The 17,644-nt window shown below is 47.9% G+C and overlaps 1 protein-coding gene across 1 annotated transcript in view; it reads right to left on the minus strand.

Annotated features, from left to right (window-relative positions):
* Nucleotides 1–1,713: 1,713 nt before the first annotated feature.
* Nucleotides 1,714–17,644, minus strand: part of PRAG1 (PEAK1 related, kinase-activating pseudokinase 1) — a 47,689-nt gene continuing 31,758 nt past the window's right edge. The window contains exons 5-6 of the mRNA XM_082863733.1: nt 10,182–10,921; nt 1,714–3,469 (exon numbers count right to left, since the gene is read on the minus strand). Of these exons, the coding sequence (XP_082719859.1) occupies nt 2,303–3,469; nt 10,182–10,921 (1,907 nt within the window). The 3' untranslated portion in view covers nt 1,714–2,302. The remainder of the gene's footprint in view (nt 3,470–10,181; nt 10,922–17,644) is intronic.

The raw sequence follows: 17,644 nt of genomic DNA on the forward strand, positions 1-17,644 counted from the left end.
GGGTGGCCAGTGCCCTGCAGAACCACCTTGATGAAACGAGGCCTGAACACTCCACACTTGGATTTCACCAACTGTGGATAGAAGAAATTGCCCTATCTAGAAAAATGTTATTTTGTTTACGTGCTATTGGGAACATTATTCGATGCCTTCAAACAAGGAAATCCTTGGCAAAGTCCCTTCAAAACCAAGCACCGGGATAAGGTTTGTTCCTCCCGATGAACAGTTTCCTAAAATTACACGAATTCTGCAACCGGTTGTTTTCCACTTTTCTAGGTTGGTGGACAGCTCAGAAGTAAGTTTGATCGCTATCATTCCTCTCAGTTAGAATGTATTGTTATAGTTCCTTTCCTTTCCACCTTAATTTTGGGTTCATTTTGGTTCCTAAAACCTTTTCTACCATCTCAGTTTTTTTTTTTTCCTGAAGTGGGTGGCATATAAAAAAGGTGCAGTTAATTCAGAGGTTTAAAATGTGCCTCTTGAGACGTTTATTTCCAAATAGCGCCTTATTCCCCGGCAGAATATTTGTTTCCTCCCTCTCCATTGTTTATTTATTTGAAGTAAGAAAGAACAAGAAAGCAAAAGACAGCAAATCGAAGGAGAGGGTTTGCCTGGAAAATTCCCAGGAAGAAGCAACGGACAAAATAATACCCCCTGAAACAGACAGGTCCTATGGAGAACTATGATTTCCATGTTCAAAACTCTTTCTCTTGTACAAACATAGTTGGAAGCTGGTTTTAGCCACTTCTTTCCTCAATGCTCAAGCGAGAGTTGAAATGACAAATGTGCCCCGAAGCCCCAGGTTTCACCTCAGATGTTTGCAAGTGTAGGTGTGTTTACCTGGAGTCCCAGGATGGAAGGCTTGTAAAAGGAGTGAAATTAATATGCAGAAGGTGACCTGGGAGATTTCCCCATCCTGGTTGCTAGCCACATTCCTAGATTTCTAGGACATTCATTAAGATCTTTGCATTTGCTTTAAAATTGTCCATAGTTATTAACAAGGTTTGAGAAATTAGTTCACAAGTTGGAAGATTACTCTTTAGGTAGAAATACAAGGGCCTTGGGCTGTTTCTCTTCAAATGAGTATTTAGTGACTTCTTGTGAGTCTAGTTTTGAGGAGGAAAGATCTGCTGCTTCCTAATTTTCTTTGAGTATTTTTAAAGTATTTTGAATGAGTTTTTGAAAATGGAAACCCAAAAGAGCTTAGAACAGCAGGGGGACTAGCGGTCTGAAAGTGGGAACACTGGAGTTCGATTCTTGCCCTGTCCTTATCTAGGACAGCAGTAACAGTGGGCTGTTTTCCACCTAGCCCTCCATCCATCCTTCTCAACCCTGCCCAGGGAGGCCAATCCTGCAGACTGTATCACCCAGGTCCCCTTGCTGTCTGGCATCTCACTGGTCTCGGCCTAGGGATGACAGGTGGGAAACAGGTTGAGTGAATCCTCCCCATCCCTGCCCTTGCTTCTGCCTCATCGTCCTTTGCTTTTCTCTTAACCCTGCCTACAACTCTCTAAGTGGTCCCCTGTTAAGGTCCTGTCATTTGAACCATCTGGGGTGGCTTCTGCTTTGAGCCAGGCTTCTGATACAAATGACAACCAGCTTTAGCAAACTGGAAATGGATTTCAAGCAGTGGGATTAAATTCTGAAATTCTGGGATCACACCAGCTGTGTCTGAATTCTTCCTAAGAGACTTGTTAGGTGGGGAGAGAAGCGGGGAAGATTAACTGGTCTCTGCATGCCTGGGGCCCTTGCGGCCTTTTGCTCTATCTTACGAGAAGTGTAAGACAGAGGACAGTTCAGGTGGTCTTGAAGCCACTGCTCCAGGGGCTTAAAAACAATTTTACCCGCCAAAGGTATTAACGCACTTGGGCACTTGAGGATAAAAGAGCTTTCTTTACTCATGAGTCAACCGAAAATTTTAATTAAAAATGGAGGGTTTTTGGGGTTTTTTTTAAATAGCCACTTGACAAGAGGGTGAAGAGCGCCCATAATGGGGTAGTGAGACCAGAGTCCAGGCTTCACTCTGCTGGCCACACTGTCCTCAGGACCTTGCAATAAGCTAGAAATGTACACAATTGTAGGCGAAAACTTCAAGGCTAGGGGAGGAGAGGAGGCCAGACCAGGGTGGGCAGTGACATCCTCAGTCTTTTGTATTTATATCTTACACACACACACACACACACACACACACATATATATATAACATCCAAGTACAACAGTCATTTGTACCATTTCCCAGGAGACACAGATGTTTCCAAGGCAAGGCAGGGCGGGGCTGGGGGCAGCACGCGGGACGGGGGCTGCCTCACAGAAGCTGCAGGAGCTTCATTGATTGTAAGAGAGCTCCGGGCTCCGCCGACGCCAGATACTGGCAGCAGAGCCAGTCCTCCAGCTCCACCCCGCGCCGGCGGTCCACCGCCTTCTCGGCGAACTTCATCATCATCAGGGCCCGCTTCATGTCGATCCAGTTGCTGAGCGTGGCGCACAGCGCCTCCTCCGAGGTGCCCGGCTGCTCCACCAGCTCCCGCCGGGGTCCCCACAGCAGGCACTGCAGCACGCGCTTGGCCTCGCCGATGCGGATGCGCTTGATGGGGTCGGCCTGCAGCAGCAGGTGCGCAAGCCGCTGCAGGCCCGGCGAGTAGAGGGACAGCGCGGGCAGTGGGGGCAGGTCCTCCTGCCGGTAGTCCTGCTCCCGCAGCTGCGCCCGCACCTCGAACGGGTTGGGCTGGTGGAGCAGCTCGTAAATGAGGATGCCCGTTTGGAACTCGTCGAACTTGCGGTACTGGGAGGCAGACACAATCTCTGGGGCCAGGCGGGCCTGGCTCTTCTTCTGCTGCAGGTTGGTGGAGCCGCCCGGCTTCTGCTTGGCCTTCAGGAAGTTGCTGATGATGACTCGGGGCAAGCGCTTCTCGCCGGGCCCTCCCTGACAGGCGGGGCCAGCCGGAGGGATGGGCGTGACGCCGGCCGGGAGGGCGGCAGGGGGGCACGAGGAAGGGGTGGCGGCAGGGGCAGGGGGTGTGGTGGTGGGAGGGGCCCAGGAGGCGGCGGAGGAGGGGTCCGGGGAGGCCTGCGGGGCGCAGTGCACCAGCAGCAGGTTCTCCAGGCATAGGTCCCGGTGGATGATGCCGTGCTCCTTCAGGTGCTCCAGCCCGTTGCAGAGCTGCAGAAGCAGGAAGCACACGCGCCGCTCGTAAACCTCGGGCTCAGACTGGTGGCTGGTGGCTGAGTCTTGCACAAAGTCCGAGGCGGTCTGGTGGGGTACCTCTCGGGTGATGACCACCACGCAGTCCTGCTCCTGGGCGGGGGGATGTGAAGGCAGGGCAGACAGGGGGTCCCTGGGCGCATCGGGAGAGGTGAGCATGCTGGAGGGCACCGAGGCGACAAAGTGGCCGCAGTCCTGCTGGATGTTGAAGTGCACGGGCACGGAAGGGCTGCAGTATGAGGCTGCTTTGGGCTCAGGGGTTTTGCAGATCTGTGGGGGAAAGGGGCAGTGAGGTCAAAGGGCCAGAGCCATCATTCGGTTCAGCAGCTGGGGTTGGGACATTTAGCTTTCCACATGCAAAACGGTGAACTTACACCCATATCTCACACCGTACACACAATTTAACTCAAAATGGATCCCAGAGACCTAGGTCAAAATGGAGAGACTTAGATGTGAGAGCCAAAACATACGCACTTTTGAAGAAAACACAGGACAGAATCTTTGAGACCTTAGGCTGAGCCAAGGACTTCTCAGATACCACACCAAAAGCATGGTCCATGAGAGAAAAAATGGACAAGCTTGACCTTACCGAAACTCAAAACTTGTATGCTTCAAAGGATACTAAGAAAATGCAAAGACAAGTAATAGAGTGGGAGGAAATATTTGCAAAACACATATCCAGTAAAATGATTTCTATCCAGAATTTACCAAAAATTCTTGCAATGCAGTAATAAGATAAATTACCCAATCAAAAAGTGGGCAAAAGATCAACAGGCATTTCACCAAAGAAATATATAATTGGCCATAAACACATGAAAAGATGTTCAACATCATGAATCATAAGGGAAATGCAAGTCAGAACCACAGTGAGAGACCAGGTGAGGCCCACCAGAACGGCTATAATAAAATGATAACAGCAAGTGTCTGTGAGGATGTGGAGAAATGGGAACTCTCATTTATAGCTGGTGGAATGTAAAATGGTACCACCACTCTGGAATACAGTTTCGCAATTTCTTAACAAGTTAAACCTAAAATTATCACACAACCCAGCAAGAGTGAGTTCCCTTGGTAGGAAGACGTCCCCATGCCCACAGCGTAGGCTGGACAAATTCTCAGGAAGCCAGATAAGAGCTTACACAGGCAGTCAGCCTCACTCCCCAGCCCTCGCACCTGAATTGGCAGCTACCTTATAATAGATGTGTTCAACCCCTGGGATGTTCCCTTCTTGGGGAATCTCGGGGGCAGATGCAGGCCCTAAACCTCTAGGACTTGGTCAAATTCTCTTAGGCTGCCCTAGTTTCTAGATCCAGGTACATATGCCATGCCTACCGGCTGGCACAACCTGTGGGGCTGATTTCAGTGGAGCCGCTAAGTGGAAGCCATGAGCTTTTCCTCCAAGGGTGAGTCAGAGCAGTTGAAAGAAAACAGAAAGCTCTCCAGAGAATAGGGAACCCAGAGGGCCCGAAGGTACCCTCTGAACCAGAGGTGGGAATAAACAGACGGATGATCTCAAGCTCCTCTGGGGAATTCCCAGTACCTTTCCCACCTCTTCTACATCTTCTTGTACTAACGACAGCGACTGCCAACTAAGGATCCTGAGCAACAGGAACCCTCATCTGGTGGCCACACAACTGAAGAGTCTTGAGCCAGACACAATGGCCCCCTGTCAGGCCTCAATTTCCCTCTAATTACACTGAAAGGGTCGGTATATGGTCTGTGGGTGCCCCTCTCAAAAGGAGATGATGCAACCCCAGCCGTACTTTGTAGAAAGGTAAGGATCAGTGCGTAATCCTGAGAAGAAAGGCATTTCGCCTCCATCTATAAAATATCATCCTGCAAACAATCCAAAAATAACCCTTTGGGGTGCTGCATGGCTGCACTCAGATGAGTACAGCAGTGTTTATGGAGCGCCACAATGCTTACAGGTGACGTTTTTAGAAGTTCTGTTGCAAGTACCTTTTCAAAGAGATTTATTTATATTGCAGTTCTACAAAGCTCAGCATAAAACCTGGCATAAAAGAGCTCCGCTTCTGAGAAAACTTTTTAAAAGATAATTGGAGGGCTTGGGGGAGAGAACACATTAATATATTGATCCCTCTATTAGAGAAGTAGAATAGAAATAAAAGGAAAGTACATTTTATCCCAGACAGTGCTTCCTATTACTAACAAAAGTGATTTCAGAATGCATGCCTAAAAGGCACTGCTGCAGGCTCTTTCTTATCCAAGCACACCCAGCTATATTCAGTTTTTATTTTTGGCCGTGTTGGGTCCCCATTGCTGCACATGGGCTCTCTCTAGTTGAGGCAAGCAGGGGCTACTCTTCGTTGCGGTGCGCAGGCCTCTCTTGTTGCAGAGCACAGGCTCCAGAGCGCAGGCTCAGTAGTTGTGGCGTACGGGCTTAGTTGCGCCGCGGCATGTGGGACCTTCCCGGGCCAGGGATCGAACCCGTGTCCACTGCACTGGCAGGCGGATTCTTAACCACTGCGCCACCGGGGAGGCCCTGTATTCAATTTTTAAATGGCAATCTTCTGGAACACTATTACACTAAAGGAAATTTGGGAGGGGTCCTCAAAAAACAGTCTTGCATATAAATACCAACCCCTGTGTATGGACCCGTCTGCTGTGCCATCCATGGATACTGACGTCATCCCCTCCAGTGAGGGCTTCTCAACTACAACATATACCTACCGAACTCTTGCACCATGCCTACAAGCATTCTGTCATGTAGTGTCTCGTTAAATCTCATTGAACAACTCAATGAGGTAGATGCTACTACAGAGGAGGAAACTGAGACTTCAAGAGGTAAAATTATTTGCCCTAGATTATACAGCTAAGAAGTGTTCTGGAGGTGAAAAGTATGGGCTTTGGAGTGAAAAGGACCTTAGTTTAAATATAAACTCTGTAAACATTGGCAACTTTCCCTTGATTCTTGTTATTTGTGGTAGTTATGTTCTATTAAGTAGCCACAAACACTGAATGCATCAATGCTGAACCCTGCTCCTGGGGAAATACAATGTGAAGTTCTTGCAAGCCTCTGGTCACAAGATGTTCACCAACTTATCAGTATGTACCCTTGTTGTATACTGTGTGTGTTTCTGTTTAAAGACACCTTATTCATAGATACTGCTGATGCACTAACACTGACTCACAGTCAACAGCAGTGTAACTCATGCCTGAACTAAGCCGATCTAACACCCTCTCAAAGGTGCATCACAGCCTTCCTGACCTTAGGAACACGAGACAGGACTTCAGCGCTCAGCGTGGCCATTTTAAAGAGCGAAATCGCCAACGAAAAGCACAAAAGTGTGACGATGAGGCACTCAATAGACACAAAAAGTACACCTGTGTACAGTATGAGAGCTGTACAAGAAGGCGGAGGGTCCCTTTGTACCACCTCAGCTGAAGACGTGCAAGTCAGATGACCCGGATTTCTGCCCCCGCCCACTGTGTGCCAGTTCAGGAATGAACCCCAAAGCCCTCCAAGTATTGACGTGGGGTTACAAGTAAGTTTCAGCATCGAATTCACAAACGCAGAATCCACGAATACTGAAGATCAATGGTATTTATCTCCAAGTATGTTTCTCCTCTGTATCTCAGGGGCAGTGTCCCTCTTCACAGGGCCACTGGGAGCATCAAAGGACACAACACAGGTGTGGCTTTCAACACAATGCCCAGGCGAGCACCCACCGGGAGAGGTTGCTATGGTGACTGCCCTTGCGGGTCCAGCTGTAGCCATGTGGTGGTGCTGGGCAATTCCAGAGCTGGCTGGCTGTACAAACCCAGAGGGTTCAGCTGCCGGGGCCTGGGCTGTGTTTCCAAGGATCCCCTTTCTCCAGGGTATCAAAGGCCTGGGCCCGGCAAACACTCTCCTTGGGAGCTCCAGGCACTTCGCACAGAGGTGTAAATGAAAGGGGAGAGTAAATGACAAGTGGCCTGGATGCATTTCAGAATCAGTGAGCTGGTCCCTCTGGCAAGACCTGCAGCTTCCTCACTGCCTCGAACAAAAGACAGAGCGCGTGTTATCCAGAGGGGCAGCCCTGGGCCGCCGCCAAGATCATTCTACAGTGTCAAATTAGAGGGGAGGGGAGGGGAGGGGGCGGAGGGAGGGGACGGCTTCTTTTCCACCCCATCTCCCCTCACCGCCCCCCAAGTTCATTTTCAGGGAGTCTGTGCTTGGGTTCTGGCTCAAGACCTTCACACAGACCTTTGGTTCAGCTCAAATTTCAAACGTTTCACTGAGCCAAGTCTCACTTTAAACTTTGGTGCCACGGCCTGATTCGTGGTTGAAAATCTGGGCTAAGTCACGTCTGTTAAATAAAAAAGGCCCAGCCCGCTTAGCGCAGGTCCCTAATTACCGGAGTTCTGGCTGACTGAGGCATGAAACAGCTTCGAAAGCACACACAACTAAGGCTTTTTTTCCCTCCTCATACTCGTGGAGCTGGGCTGCATGAGCTGGCTTCACCTCCTCGCGGCTACAGGGCGCCAAGCCCACAAACGGAGGGACCAGCGTCAGCCCGAGCAGGTGCGAGCCTGCAACTGAAGCTCCTGCTTCCCAGGCACGGATGAAATGAGCTCAGCCACAGCCAGGCGGTGCGGGAAGGAGCCCCCTCCCCACTCCTGGGGATTCAGCCGATTCAGATGACGGTATTCCATGTAGGATCAGCACTAATGAAGTGGAACAGCAGTGTGGAAGGATGCTCCGTGCCCCGCCCCTCCCCTCCCCCCCCCTCCCCCACAGGCCAGGCCCATTTGCAAATTGATATTGTTGTTCCCCAGACTCTGAATACTGGAAGCTCTTCTCCAGATTTTCTTTTCACACATTACGGAGATAGTCCCTGAGCTGCCAAGGCTCCAGCAAAATCAAAGAGGAGACCCCGGGGACTCTCTTCCTTAAGAGGACCAAGGTCTATCGCTGGCTTCCTTATGGTTTAGATTTCGAATGCAATGAACGATGCTGCCTTTTAACATCCTCTGGAAATGCTGAATTTTCTGCACTGTTCTTCGGAGAGCTGGCTAATTCTACATTGTTACAGGAGGTCCTAGAATCCAAGTTGCACATCACCATCATGGATATAAAAAACAAACCCCTTTGCCCGGAGGTTCTGATCCAGCGGCAGATCTTGCGCCACGTGGCCCCCTGGGCCATGTCACTTTCTACCCCACGGGCAAGAGGGATTAAGCCTGTCCCACCAGGCTCTTTCCTCCTCAAAATGGAGAAGTCAGCTGTCTCTTGACAGTGAAGGAGCCGCCCAGGTCCAGCCCAAGTAGGCGGGGGAGAGTAACACATGCACTTGAACACAGGAAATGTTCAGGGTGGAAGCAGAGACATTTTTCACAAATCCCTTTCTCAGGTCCACTAGGTTGGCAGAAGCAAAGAACTTCCTAAAGGCACCTCCATCCCCTTGACTTTCAAGGAGCTCAAACTTACATCCCTTTCAGTGCATGGATACAGGCCCCTGGCTCTGGGCCACCAGCGATGACCAGGCTGACCGTGTCCAGCTCTCTGGAGGGTCTACTCACTCTTCCTTTACTGGATACAGCACCCTGCTAATAGGAAGGGAAACGCTGGGGTTGTTTCTTTTTCTTTTAATTGTGGTTGGGGGGGTGACCAGGAAGGGTAGCTCAACGAGAGAGTAGCTGTCGAGTTCAGATATAAAGAGGCAATGAAGTTCAAAAATCTATCTAGTCTTTTGGGGCCTTGATTTCTGACAATGAACTGGATCCTCCTAATAGCTACCTTCCTGCCTAGTTTTTTTGCAAGAAGGCAGCGAGTAATTATACAGAGCCCCTCGAACAAATAAATCAGGGGTTCCCAATCTATATTTTATGGTGGTGTCACCAATTTTTTAAAAGAAAAATCTCACAGTAAAATTCACTGCAATTTTCCTTGGCTAATAATCACAGTATGAAAAAAAAATCTTACTGGTAAGAAGGAAGCCACCCCGCCAAGACCGTTTCATGTTAGTTCACTGTTTGCATTTTTTCTGATTAGAAATAAAAGAATGTCTTGGGGCAGGTGATGGCAGAAAAGAGTTCAGGGTTCCCTTCTCACTCCTCACAAAAGCCTGCATTTATAGAAGGACCACAGACCACCAGGTACTCAAGGGACACCAAAAGAAGATGAGAAAAGGGGCCACCAGAGGGGCCAGATGGATACAGACAGCTCCACCAGCTTACTCAGAGCTGTGCCCCAAAAGAGCAATGGGGCATGCTAGCAACAGCCCTGATCCAGGGCCAACGATTAAACAGCTGTGTTACTTTGGGCTAGTCACTTAACTTCCCTGAACTTCATTTTTCTTAACTGAAAGGGTGGTAGCATAGGCTTTGAGACAAGACAAAGAAGAATTCAAATCCATCGTAGCCACCTGCCAGCTGTGGGCAGATGACTTAATCATTTTGAGGCTCGGATTTCCCACCTGTAACACCTACCTACCCTGTGAGGATTTGAGGTCGTGTAGTTAACACACCCATCCGAGAGTCTAGTTGTATACTGACTGCTCTATCAATAATATTACTGTTGTGGTTCAAGACGATGTTTGGGTCTAACTCTCCTTCCGGCTCTATTTTAAGAACTATATCTGAATTGCCTATCTCCCGTATTAGATTATAAGCTCCACAGGAACCATATGTTCACCTCTATATACTCAGAGCTTTACAAAATACCTGGCTCATAGTAGGCATTCAATAGAAACCTGCTGAATAAATGAAAGAATTCTCCATCACATTAAAAGGCAACTGTCTTAATCCAACTCGATCATGTAGGTTCGTTCCTGAAAGCACAGAATGAACCTTCTATTCATCGTACAAATCACATTGCACCACGTCCTGGGTCAGGCAGAGAGTGAGATCACCGAGCATTTTTTGGAAACTACCCTCCTTCGGGAGCTGGCTGAGGGGAAATGACTTCCCCAGCCATAGCGCTGCCCCCCCAGCCAGGACCGGCTGGCGGCACTGTGGAATGGGAGGAGGGGTTGGTACCTACTTTCACAGCGTAGGTGCTGCCGGGGTCCTCGGAGCAGGTGGCACAGTAATAAATGGCATCCCCCGAGTCGCAGCAGGGCTTGTTACAGGCCAGCTTGAACAGGGACCAGTTATTCTCGCTGAAGTGCAGCCCCTTTTTCTGGCCGCCCATGAAGAGGTCCTCACACCTGGCCACGAGGCGGACCAAGGACTGGGCGTAGAGCCCTCCCAGCTTGGTGTAGGTGCCCTCCTTGCTGCTGATGCTGCTCAGGAGGCTGTGGAGCTGCAGCTGGGCGCTGCCCGCCGAGGCCTGGCTGGACATGCTCAGCTGGGAGGCCGCGGCCGAGGAGACCCCTTTGCCCTGCAGGCTCTGGCTGCCCGCCAGCCCTGGCGCTGGGCCCCAGGGGCCATTGTCTTTGAACGTTTTCTCCAGAGGCTCGGAAGCAGAGAAGGTGTGCTGGAGGCGGCTGCCGGGGCCTGAGGAGTAGCTGAAGTGGGACTCGTCATGGACACAGACGCTGGTTTCCGAGTGGCTGAGGTTCAGCTTGGGACCTGCTGTTCTTGGCTTGGGGGAGCCTTGGGTCCAGAAGAAGCCATCCGGAGAAGAGGCCGCCCGGCTCACTAGCTTCTTCTGGGGGAGAGGTGGGGGCTGCAGGGGGCCACCGGGGGACACATCCTCAGTGGAGCCCGAAGGGAAGGGGACAGGGCTGAAGAGCTCCTTCCCGCTGCTGGTGGGCGAGTGAGTCAGCTCAGATGATGGACCTGAAAAAGAGAAACAGAAACCATCAGACCGGGGACCCAGGCCACTCAGTTCCAGGGTCCCGTGGGCCATTTTTTTTCTTTCCATCAAAGCAATCTATTTTATTTTGTTTTTATCTATTTCTTGAAGAGACAACATATGCACAATGAACACAACTCAAAATGCAAAAAAGGTGTACAATGCCAATGAAGTCTTCCTCCTACCCTGTTCCTTAGCGCCCAGTCCCTCTCTTCAGAGGAAACATGGCTGGCAATTTCCCACACATCCTTCTGGAGATCTGCCAAACAACCCAAACACACACACACACACACACACACACACACACACACACACACACACACACATTTACACAAAGGAGAGCAAACGGTGCCCACTGACTGCAGTATTCCTTTTCTTCACTTGCCACTATGGCTTGGAGATATTCCACATCAGATGATGTTCAGGTCTATCTAATTCTTTTTAAAAGCTATCCCATACTGTATCATCATATGCAAGTACCATAATTTATTTAACTGGTCCCCCGTGGATGGACACTTAGGTTGCTTCTAATATTTTGCAAACAATGTTGCAACAGCACCAACAAACTTGAACATGTGTGGCTTGGCTGGAGTTTTTCAAAATGTCAGTTTATAGAGGGTACAATTTAGCTACAGTATAATTCCTCCTTTTTAGGGTATAATTCTCTGAGTTTTGACAAATGCCCTGATGGCCTGGGGGACAGTGCAGGCCCACAGACATTTCAGAAGACAGAGAATGTGATTTCATAAGAAGAAACAGATTTCAAGGGAAAGCGAGTGGTTCCCAGGCCCCACAGTTCCCAGAGGTGCACGTGGATATTGATGTGATCTGGGGAAAGTTCCATCACTGCCTCAGGCCTCCGCAGAGCATGGGGACCTTCAGAAATGTCACAGACGGTGAGATAAGAGCGAAGACTGGACTTACTCTTTATATCAATGTATGAAATGGAGAGTTCACAATGAAACAAGAGTTCAGGTAAAAAATACATAAGAAAAGGTACTGACATCAGAGACAAGAAAGGGCCAATTGAAGATAATACTCATTTCTTTCATTCTAAGAACTGACTCAAAGATGTACCCAATATTTTAATAACAGTTTTTAAGGGGATTAAAAAAAAAAACCAAAACATTAACTGTATCCATACATTATAAAATACATCCTATTATCCTGAAGGTTAAAATGTGAGAGAAACATGGGTCTCAGATTCAAGGAAATAGGCAGTTATGATGTGCGCCCCTCATTTAGTTGACTGTGCATGTAGCCTAAGGGCGGGGCACATAGTGCCTCTCTGGGCCCCCTCCCACCTTAGCAGGACGACCAAGATGCAAGACGCACAACAAATACAGAGGCCGGAGGCAAGTGGAGAAAGGCCCCAAAGGAAGCAAACTGTCTGTTAGTTTTGTGTCACTTCACTCAGAGGCACATGGCCTTCGCAGGGCTGCTTCTGAACAGGTAACAGCTGTCTCTGCATGAGTCCCTCTCTGATTTCTCCAGCCAAAGGGGGACAGAATGGGCTGGCACCAAGCCTCTCCCATCAACACGGGGGCCTCCTTACATGGGGGTGCTCCACAGGCAGGAGGGAGCTGGGTGGATGACCATGTCCTCAGGCGCCGATGTCCGTGCCTCAGCCCCATTGACCAGCATCAGTAAGTGACAGCAGGGGCCTCCTGCACAGTACAAGCTCCAGCGCAAAGCCCCCAGGAGGACAGAGTTGGTAAACGCAGCTAGTTGGACACAGGAGCTGGGAACCAGGTTTGTGCAAAGAGATGCATTATCAACACGCAGAAGATAAGGGTTGGGGAGGGGGCAGGCAGAGCGTGATCAGAATCCCGGTCAACGCTTTACTCAGTGCCTCCAGTCTCCCTGTCCAGACAGGGACAGCCTGCCTATGGTCAGGACACCTGGGTCCCCCGTCCAACCAGCCGGGGAGGTTTTTGACAAATCAGTTTCATGGCTAGTCCCCTCCTTAAGCCTTATGCTTATTCCCACCCCTTTCTTTGGTTTGTCTTCCTGGGCTTCCCCCTACAGCTCTCCTTGACGCTTTCAACACCTTCCTTTCTGCCTCTGGTCTGATCTGAGGGCGCATAGCGGGATGAACCCTGATATAAGCTGTCAATCTTACTCGGCTGAATTTCCTCATTTAAAAACTGACCGGGGGGCTTCCCTGGTGGCGCAGTGGTTGAGGGTCCGTCTGCCGATGCAGGGGACACAGGTTCGTGCCCCGGTCTGGGAGGATCCCACATGCCGCGGAGCGGCTGGGCCTGTGAGCCATGGCCGCTGAGCCTGCGCTCCGCAACAGGAGAGGCCACAGCAGTGAGAGGCCCACGTACCGCAAAAAAACAAAAACAAAAACTGACCGGATTGCATCCCTGCGAAGGCTCCTTCCAGCACTAATAGTCTATAATTTCAGCCATTCTCTCCATTTTCAACAACTCCTCATGTGCATTTTGTCTCAAAGCTGCCCCTGAAATAAAATACCTCTAGGCAGATGGTTATCTTGCTTCCACTGTTCCTCTATCTCTAGTTCCCACAAGCTGCTGCTGGAAAACTTTTCAATCTTTAAGCATAGCAGGAATCTTAAAAAATATATATATATATATATCGGTAACACTTCTCATTCCCTAGATTACCAAAGAAAACCAAGAGGTTGTGCTTTAGCACAGAAAATAACGCGTGTGTTCAGGCAGCTGGAAGGAAGTGATTTTCTCCTTTGCCCTGTGTGTGTTCTCTTGTTTTCTTGTGGGAACTGTGAGTGCGTGGCTTTGATCAGATCTATATCCCATAACCACTTAGCTAAGTAGGGGCAGGAGTACTGGGTATTAGAAGGAGGTGCGGCTTCAGGGATCAGCATGTGGACTGGTTCATTTTTCTTTATTTCTTAGATGTTAGGTGTTTCTCACCCAACAATCACTGCCTAAAGCACACAGTAATCAGAGGACGGCACTGCACAGGAAGGCTCCTAGCCATGCACTTCCCCAGAGGTTGTAAAGGACTGCATTACACAGACCTCATCTGGTGAAGTGAGGCTCATCTGAAATGTGCACTTCCTCTGTATAACTGGGCATTACATACACATATTGTGATTTTTGCATTTAAAAAACAATCTCCTACTTGGGTAACCGGTACACCATCTTCTGACCATTCTCCAGATGTGGACCTGCACCAGGCAAAAAGACCATAATTCACTCTGATCGCCCCCAGGCACCCCAGGACCATATAACATCTCAGCTGTTAATATTCTTGGCTGTTAATATTTGGAGGGAGATGTCTACGTGTAGCCCTTCTCGATAAAACCGATTTCTCCAGCATGAGACAAGCAGTTAGCTGTCTTCTGCGGGACCAGAGAGCCCCCCAGAAGACCCGCTCTGGTTCTGTCGTGTTGTTGGCTCTCGCATGGGGCACCTCCTCACAGACACAGCTTATCCCGGTTCTATGCCGGTGTTAGATCACCCTGTTTCCAAATTCTGGCTTACAATTAAGGGTGTAAAAAGGATATGAATGGAAAATTCATATCAAAGGATATGAATGAAAAATACTTTGCTGGGAAGTCTGCCTACATCATAGTTACATAATTAGTGGTTTTTTGTTTTTTTTAAATGACTTTGAGTCCTAATTGGGCCAGAGAGCTACAAATCCCATTTCCTAAGTTTTCCTTCCAATTTCCAGTTCTGCATATCAAGCCTGCAGCCGGCTATAGAGCAGAACACCTCTGCACCTCCTTAGTGCCTGTGCTTCAGAGAAGAGAAAGAAGTTTTCTAGAGAACTTCCTAGAGAAGTTTTCTAGGAAAAAACTACACATCACATTTGGTGCACTGGGTGGGATCTTAAAACGACGGAGAGGAAAGTATACCAGTTTGGTGCCATTATATTTATAAAGTAAGAGAAGAGAAATCAGGATTTCAACTGTGGGGGAAAAAAAGGCTCAACTCCTATGCAGAAATGCAGGCCAAAAGTTCAAACCCAGCACTGTGAGGTTTTCTGATTATAGAGTCCTCTCTTCTGGCTGGGTTTTAATAGGCACTTTCACTGTTCTCTATAGCCAAAGGGAGAGCTGGGCTTCAGGAGGAAGTGGTCAGTCCAGTTTTGAACCGTATAAATGAGCCCGTGTGGCTTGCTTGGCGCCCGGCTCTGCCTCCTGACGGCAGCTGGGCCAGAACAAATGTGGGGACAAAGGGCAGGGTCCCAGCTAAGAGTCCCCCAGCTCCAAACTTCAGCTTTGGTGTCTGACGATTCTCCAACTTAAAGTAAAGGAAAGCAAATTGCATTTTCTTTTGTTTGAAACAGTGAGTGTTCTGTGGATCGTTTTTAAAAATGAGGATAAGAGATTTGGCTGGAAACGGCTGTATAGATGAATCCATGCATTCACTCAGCATTTCTTGAGCACCTACAAAATGCAAGGCAGAGGGAACAAAGCAGATGGAGAAAACCTCGCCCACACCCTGTGGCCTGGTTCAATCCCTTCATGGTCAAGGTGAGAAAACTAAAGCCATCTGTGTAGGCCAGGGTCGCACAGGAAGTGGCAGTCTTACAGGTTTTGGCCCAAACCCCTCTTCCCACCCCCAGAAGACGTGAAGAGTGGTGGCAGAGGGGATGTTCTAGCCTCACAGAGAGTAATTTTTTCCTCCAAAGGAAAATTTGGTCAGAATAAACTCTAATTTTTTTTTTAAAGGAAGGCACATAGCATTCCTTCAAGAGGAACCCTTGCTTTTTCAAGAAGGTAAACGTGGTCTGAAAATGGAAGCATAGTATTAGCATTTTACAACTGGATGGAAAATGTGGCATTTGTGAGAAGTCTCTCCAGACCAGTTAATCATCCCAAGAAACAGTGATCCAGATGGGTAGGCAATTGACATGCAAAACAGGAGAAGCACCGTCTCAGTTTGGAAAACAGGCTCGTGGAAAATATTGCGTGTCTACAGCCCATGTGTGGTTCCATGATCTTTCCCCTGTTGTAACAAAATCATTATGGGTTTTCTTCCAAATGAACAGTAAAATTAAAAGTTAGTTCAAGGCACTTTCACATGCTGTTGACAGAAGCATAAACTGACATTTTTAGAGGTTAATTTGGTAACATCTGTTTAAAAATGCATATACATTTTGACATATCGATTCTACTTCTAGTAATTTATCTTACAGATATGCTCACCAAATTATCTTGGTGTACGTCACAGGATCTTCCTGCAGACTTGTAATGAAAGTAACCTAAACATGCATTGACAAGAGAAGGGTTTAACCAATTTATACAATGAAAAAAATATACAGCATGAAAAAAAATGAGGTAGACCTAGAGGTTCTGATTTGAAGGACTTCAAGATACATTAAGTACAAAAATGTGTAGAACTGAAGTTTATATTTAAAATATGGATACAAATTTCTGGGATGATATAGAAAAAAATGTTCCAAATGGGGGGTGGAGCTGGGAGTCTGAAGACTCTGACTTTTCACTTTATATCTTTCTCCATTGTTTGGATTTTTATCATAGACATGTATTGACTTCATTGAAGTAATAATATATTTTAAAAAATTTAGTTTAAAGGGAATAGCTCAAACTAAAATGAAGCTTCACTTTAGAGATACTGTGAGGGCTCAGGCCACAGACAGTCTTAAAAATGCGTATTTTTTCCTTTAGGATAACTTCTCCATCCTTCAGTAACACATCTCCCAGAATAGAACCGGTGACTCAGTCTGTCTCCATGGGGGATGGGAGGGTATACTGTGTTAGAGCAAAACATCAGTGTAATATATTAGACTGAACCCATCAATTTAGGATCAAGTGCTCTAACAAGCCTGCTAAATTGTCAGAAAGCACGCTATTTTTGGCTAGAGAGTTTTAGATGCCTTTTTCAGGACCATCTTTCTTTTTTCTTTTTTCTTTTTGGCTGCTATGTGCGGCTTGTGGGATCTCAGTCCCCTGACCAGGGATTGAACCTGGGCCACGGCAATGAAAGCCTGGAATCCTAACCACTAGGCCACCAGGGAACTCCCAGAACCACCTTTTTAAAAATACTATTTCTTCTTCTTTTTTTTTTAACATCTTTATTGGAGTATAATTGCTGTACAATGGTGTGTTAGTTTCTGCTTTATAACAAAGTGAATCAGCTACACATATACCTATATCCCCATATCTCCTCGCTCTTGTGTTCTCCCTCCCACCTTCCCTATCCCACCCCTCTAGGTGGTCACAAAGCACGGAGCTGATCTCCCTGTGTTATGCGGCTGCTTCCCATTAGCTAACTATTTTACATTTGGTAGTGTATATATGTCCATGCCACTCTCTCACTTCGTCCCAGCTTATCCTCCCCCCTCCCCATGTCCTCAAGTCCATTCACTACGTCTGCATTCCTGTCCTGCCCTTAAGTTCTTCAGAACTTTTTTTTTTTTAGATTCCATATATATATGTGTTAGCATACGGTATTTGTTTTTCTCTTTCTGACTTACTTTACTCTGTATGACAGACTCTAGGTCCATCCACCTCACTACAAATAACTCAATTTCGTTTTTTTTCATGGCTGAGTAATATTCCATTGTATATATGTGCCACATCTTCTTTATCCATTCATCTGTCGATGGACACTTAGGTTGCTTCCATGTCCTGGCTATTGTAAATACAGCTGCAGTGAACACTGTGGTACATGACTCTTTTAAAAATACTATTTCTTCTTAGAGTCTCAGGTAACAGCCTGAGTGGGTGAGCAAGGGCTCAGTGA

This window comes from Leucopleurus acutus, assembly GCF_964270905.1.
Source record: "Leucopleurus acutus genome assembly, chromosome: 21".
Lineage (NCBI taxonomy): Eukaryota > Metazoa > Chordata > Mammalia > Artiodactyla > Delphinidae > Leucopleurus > Leucopleurus acutus.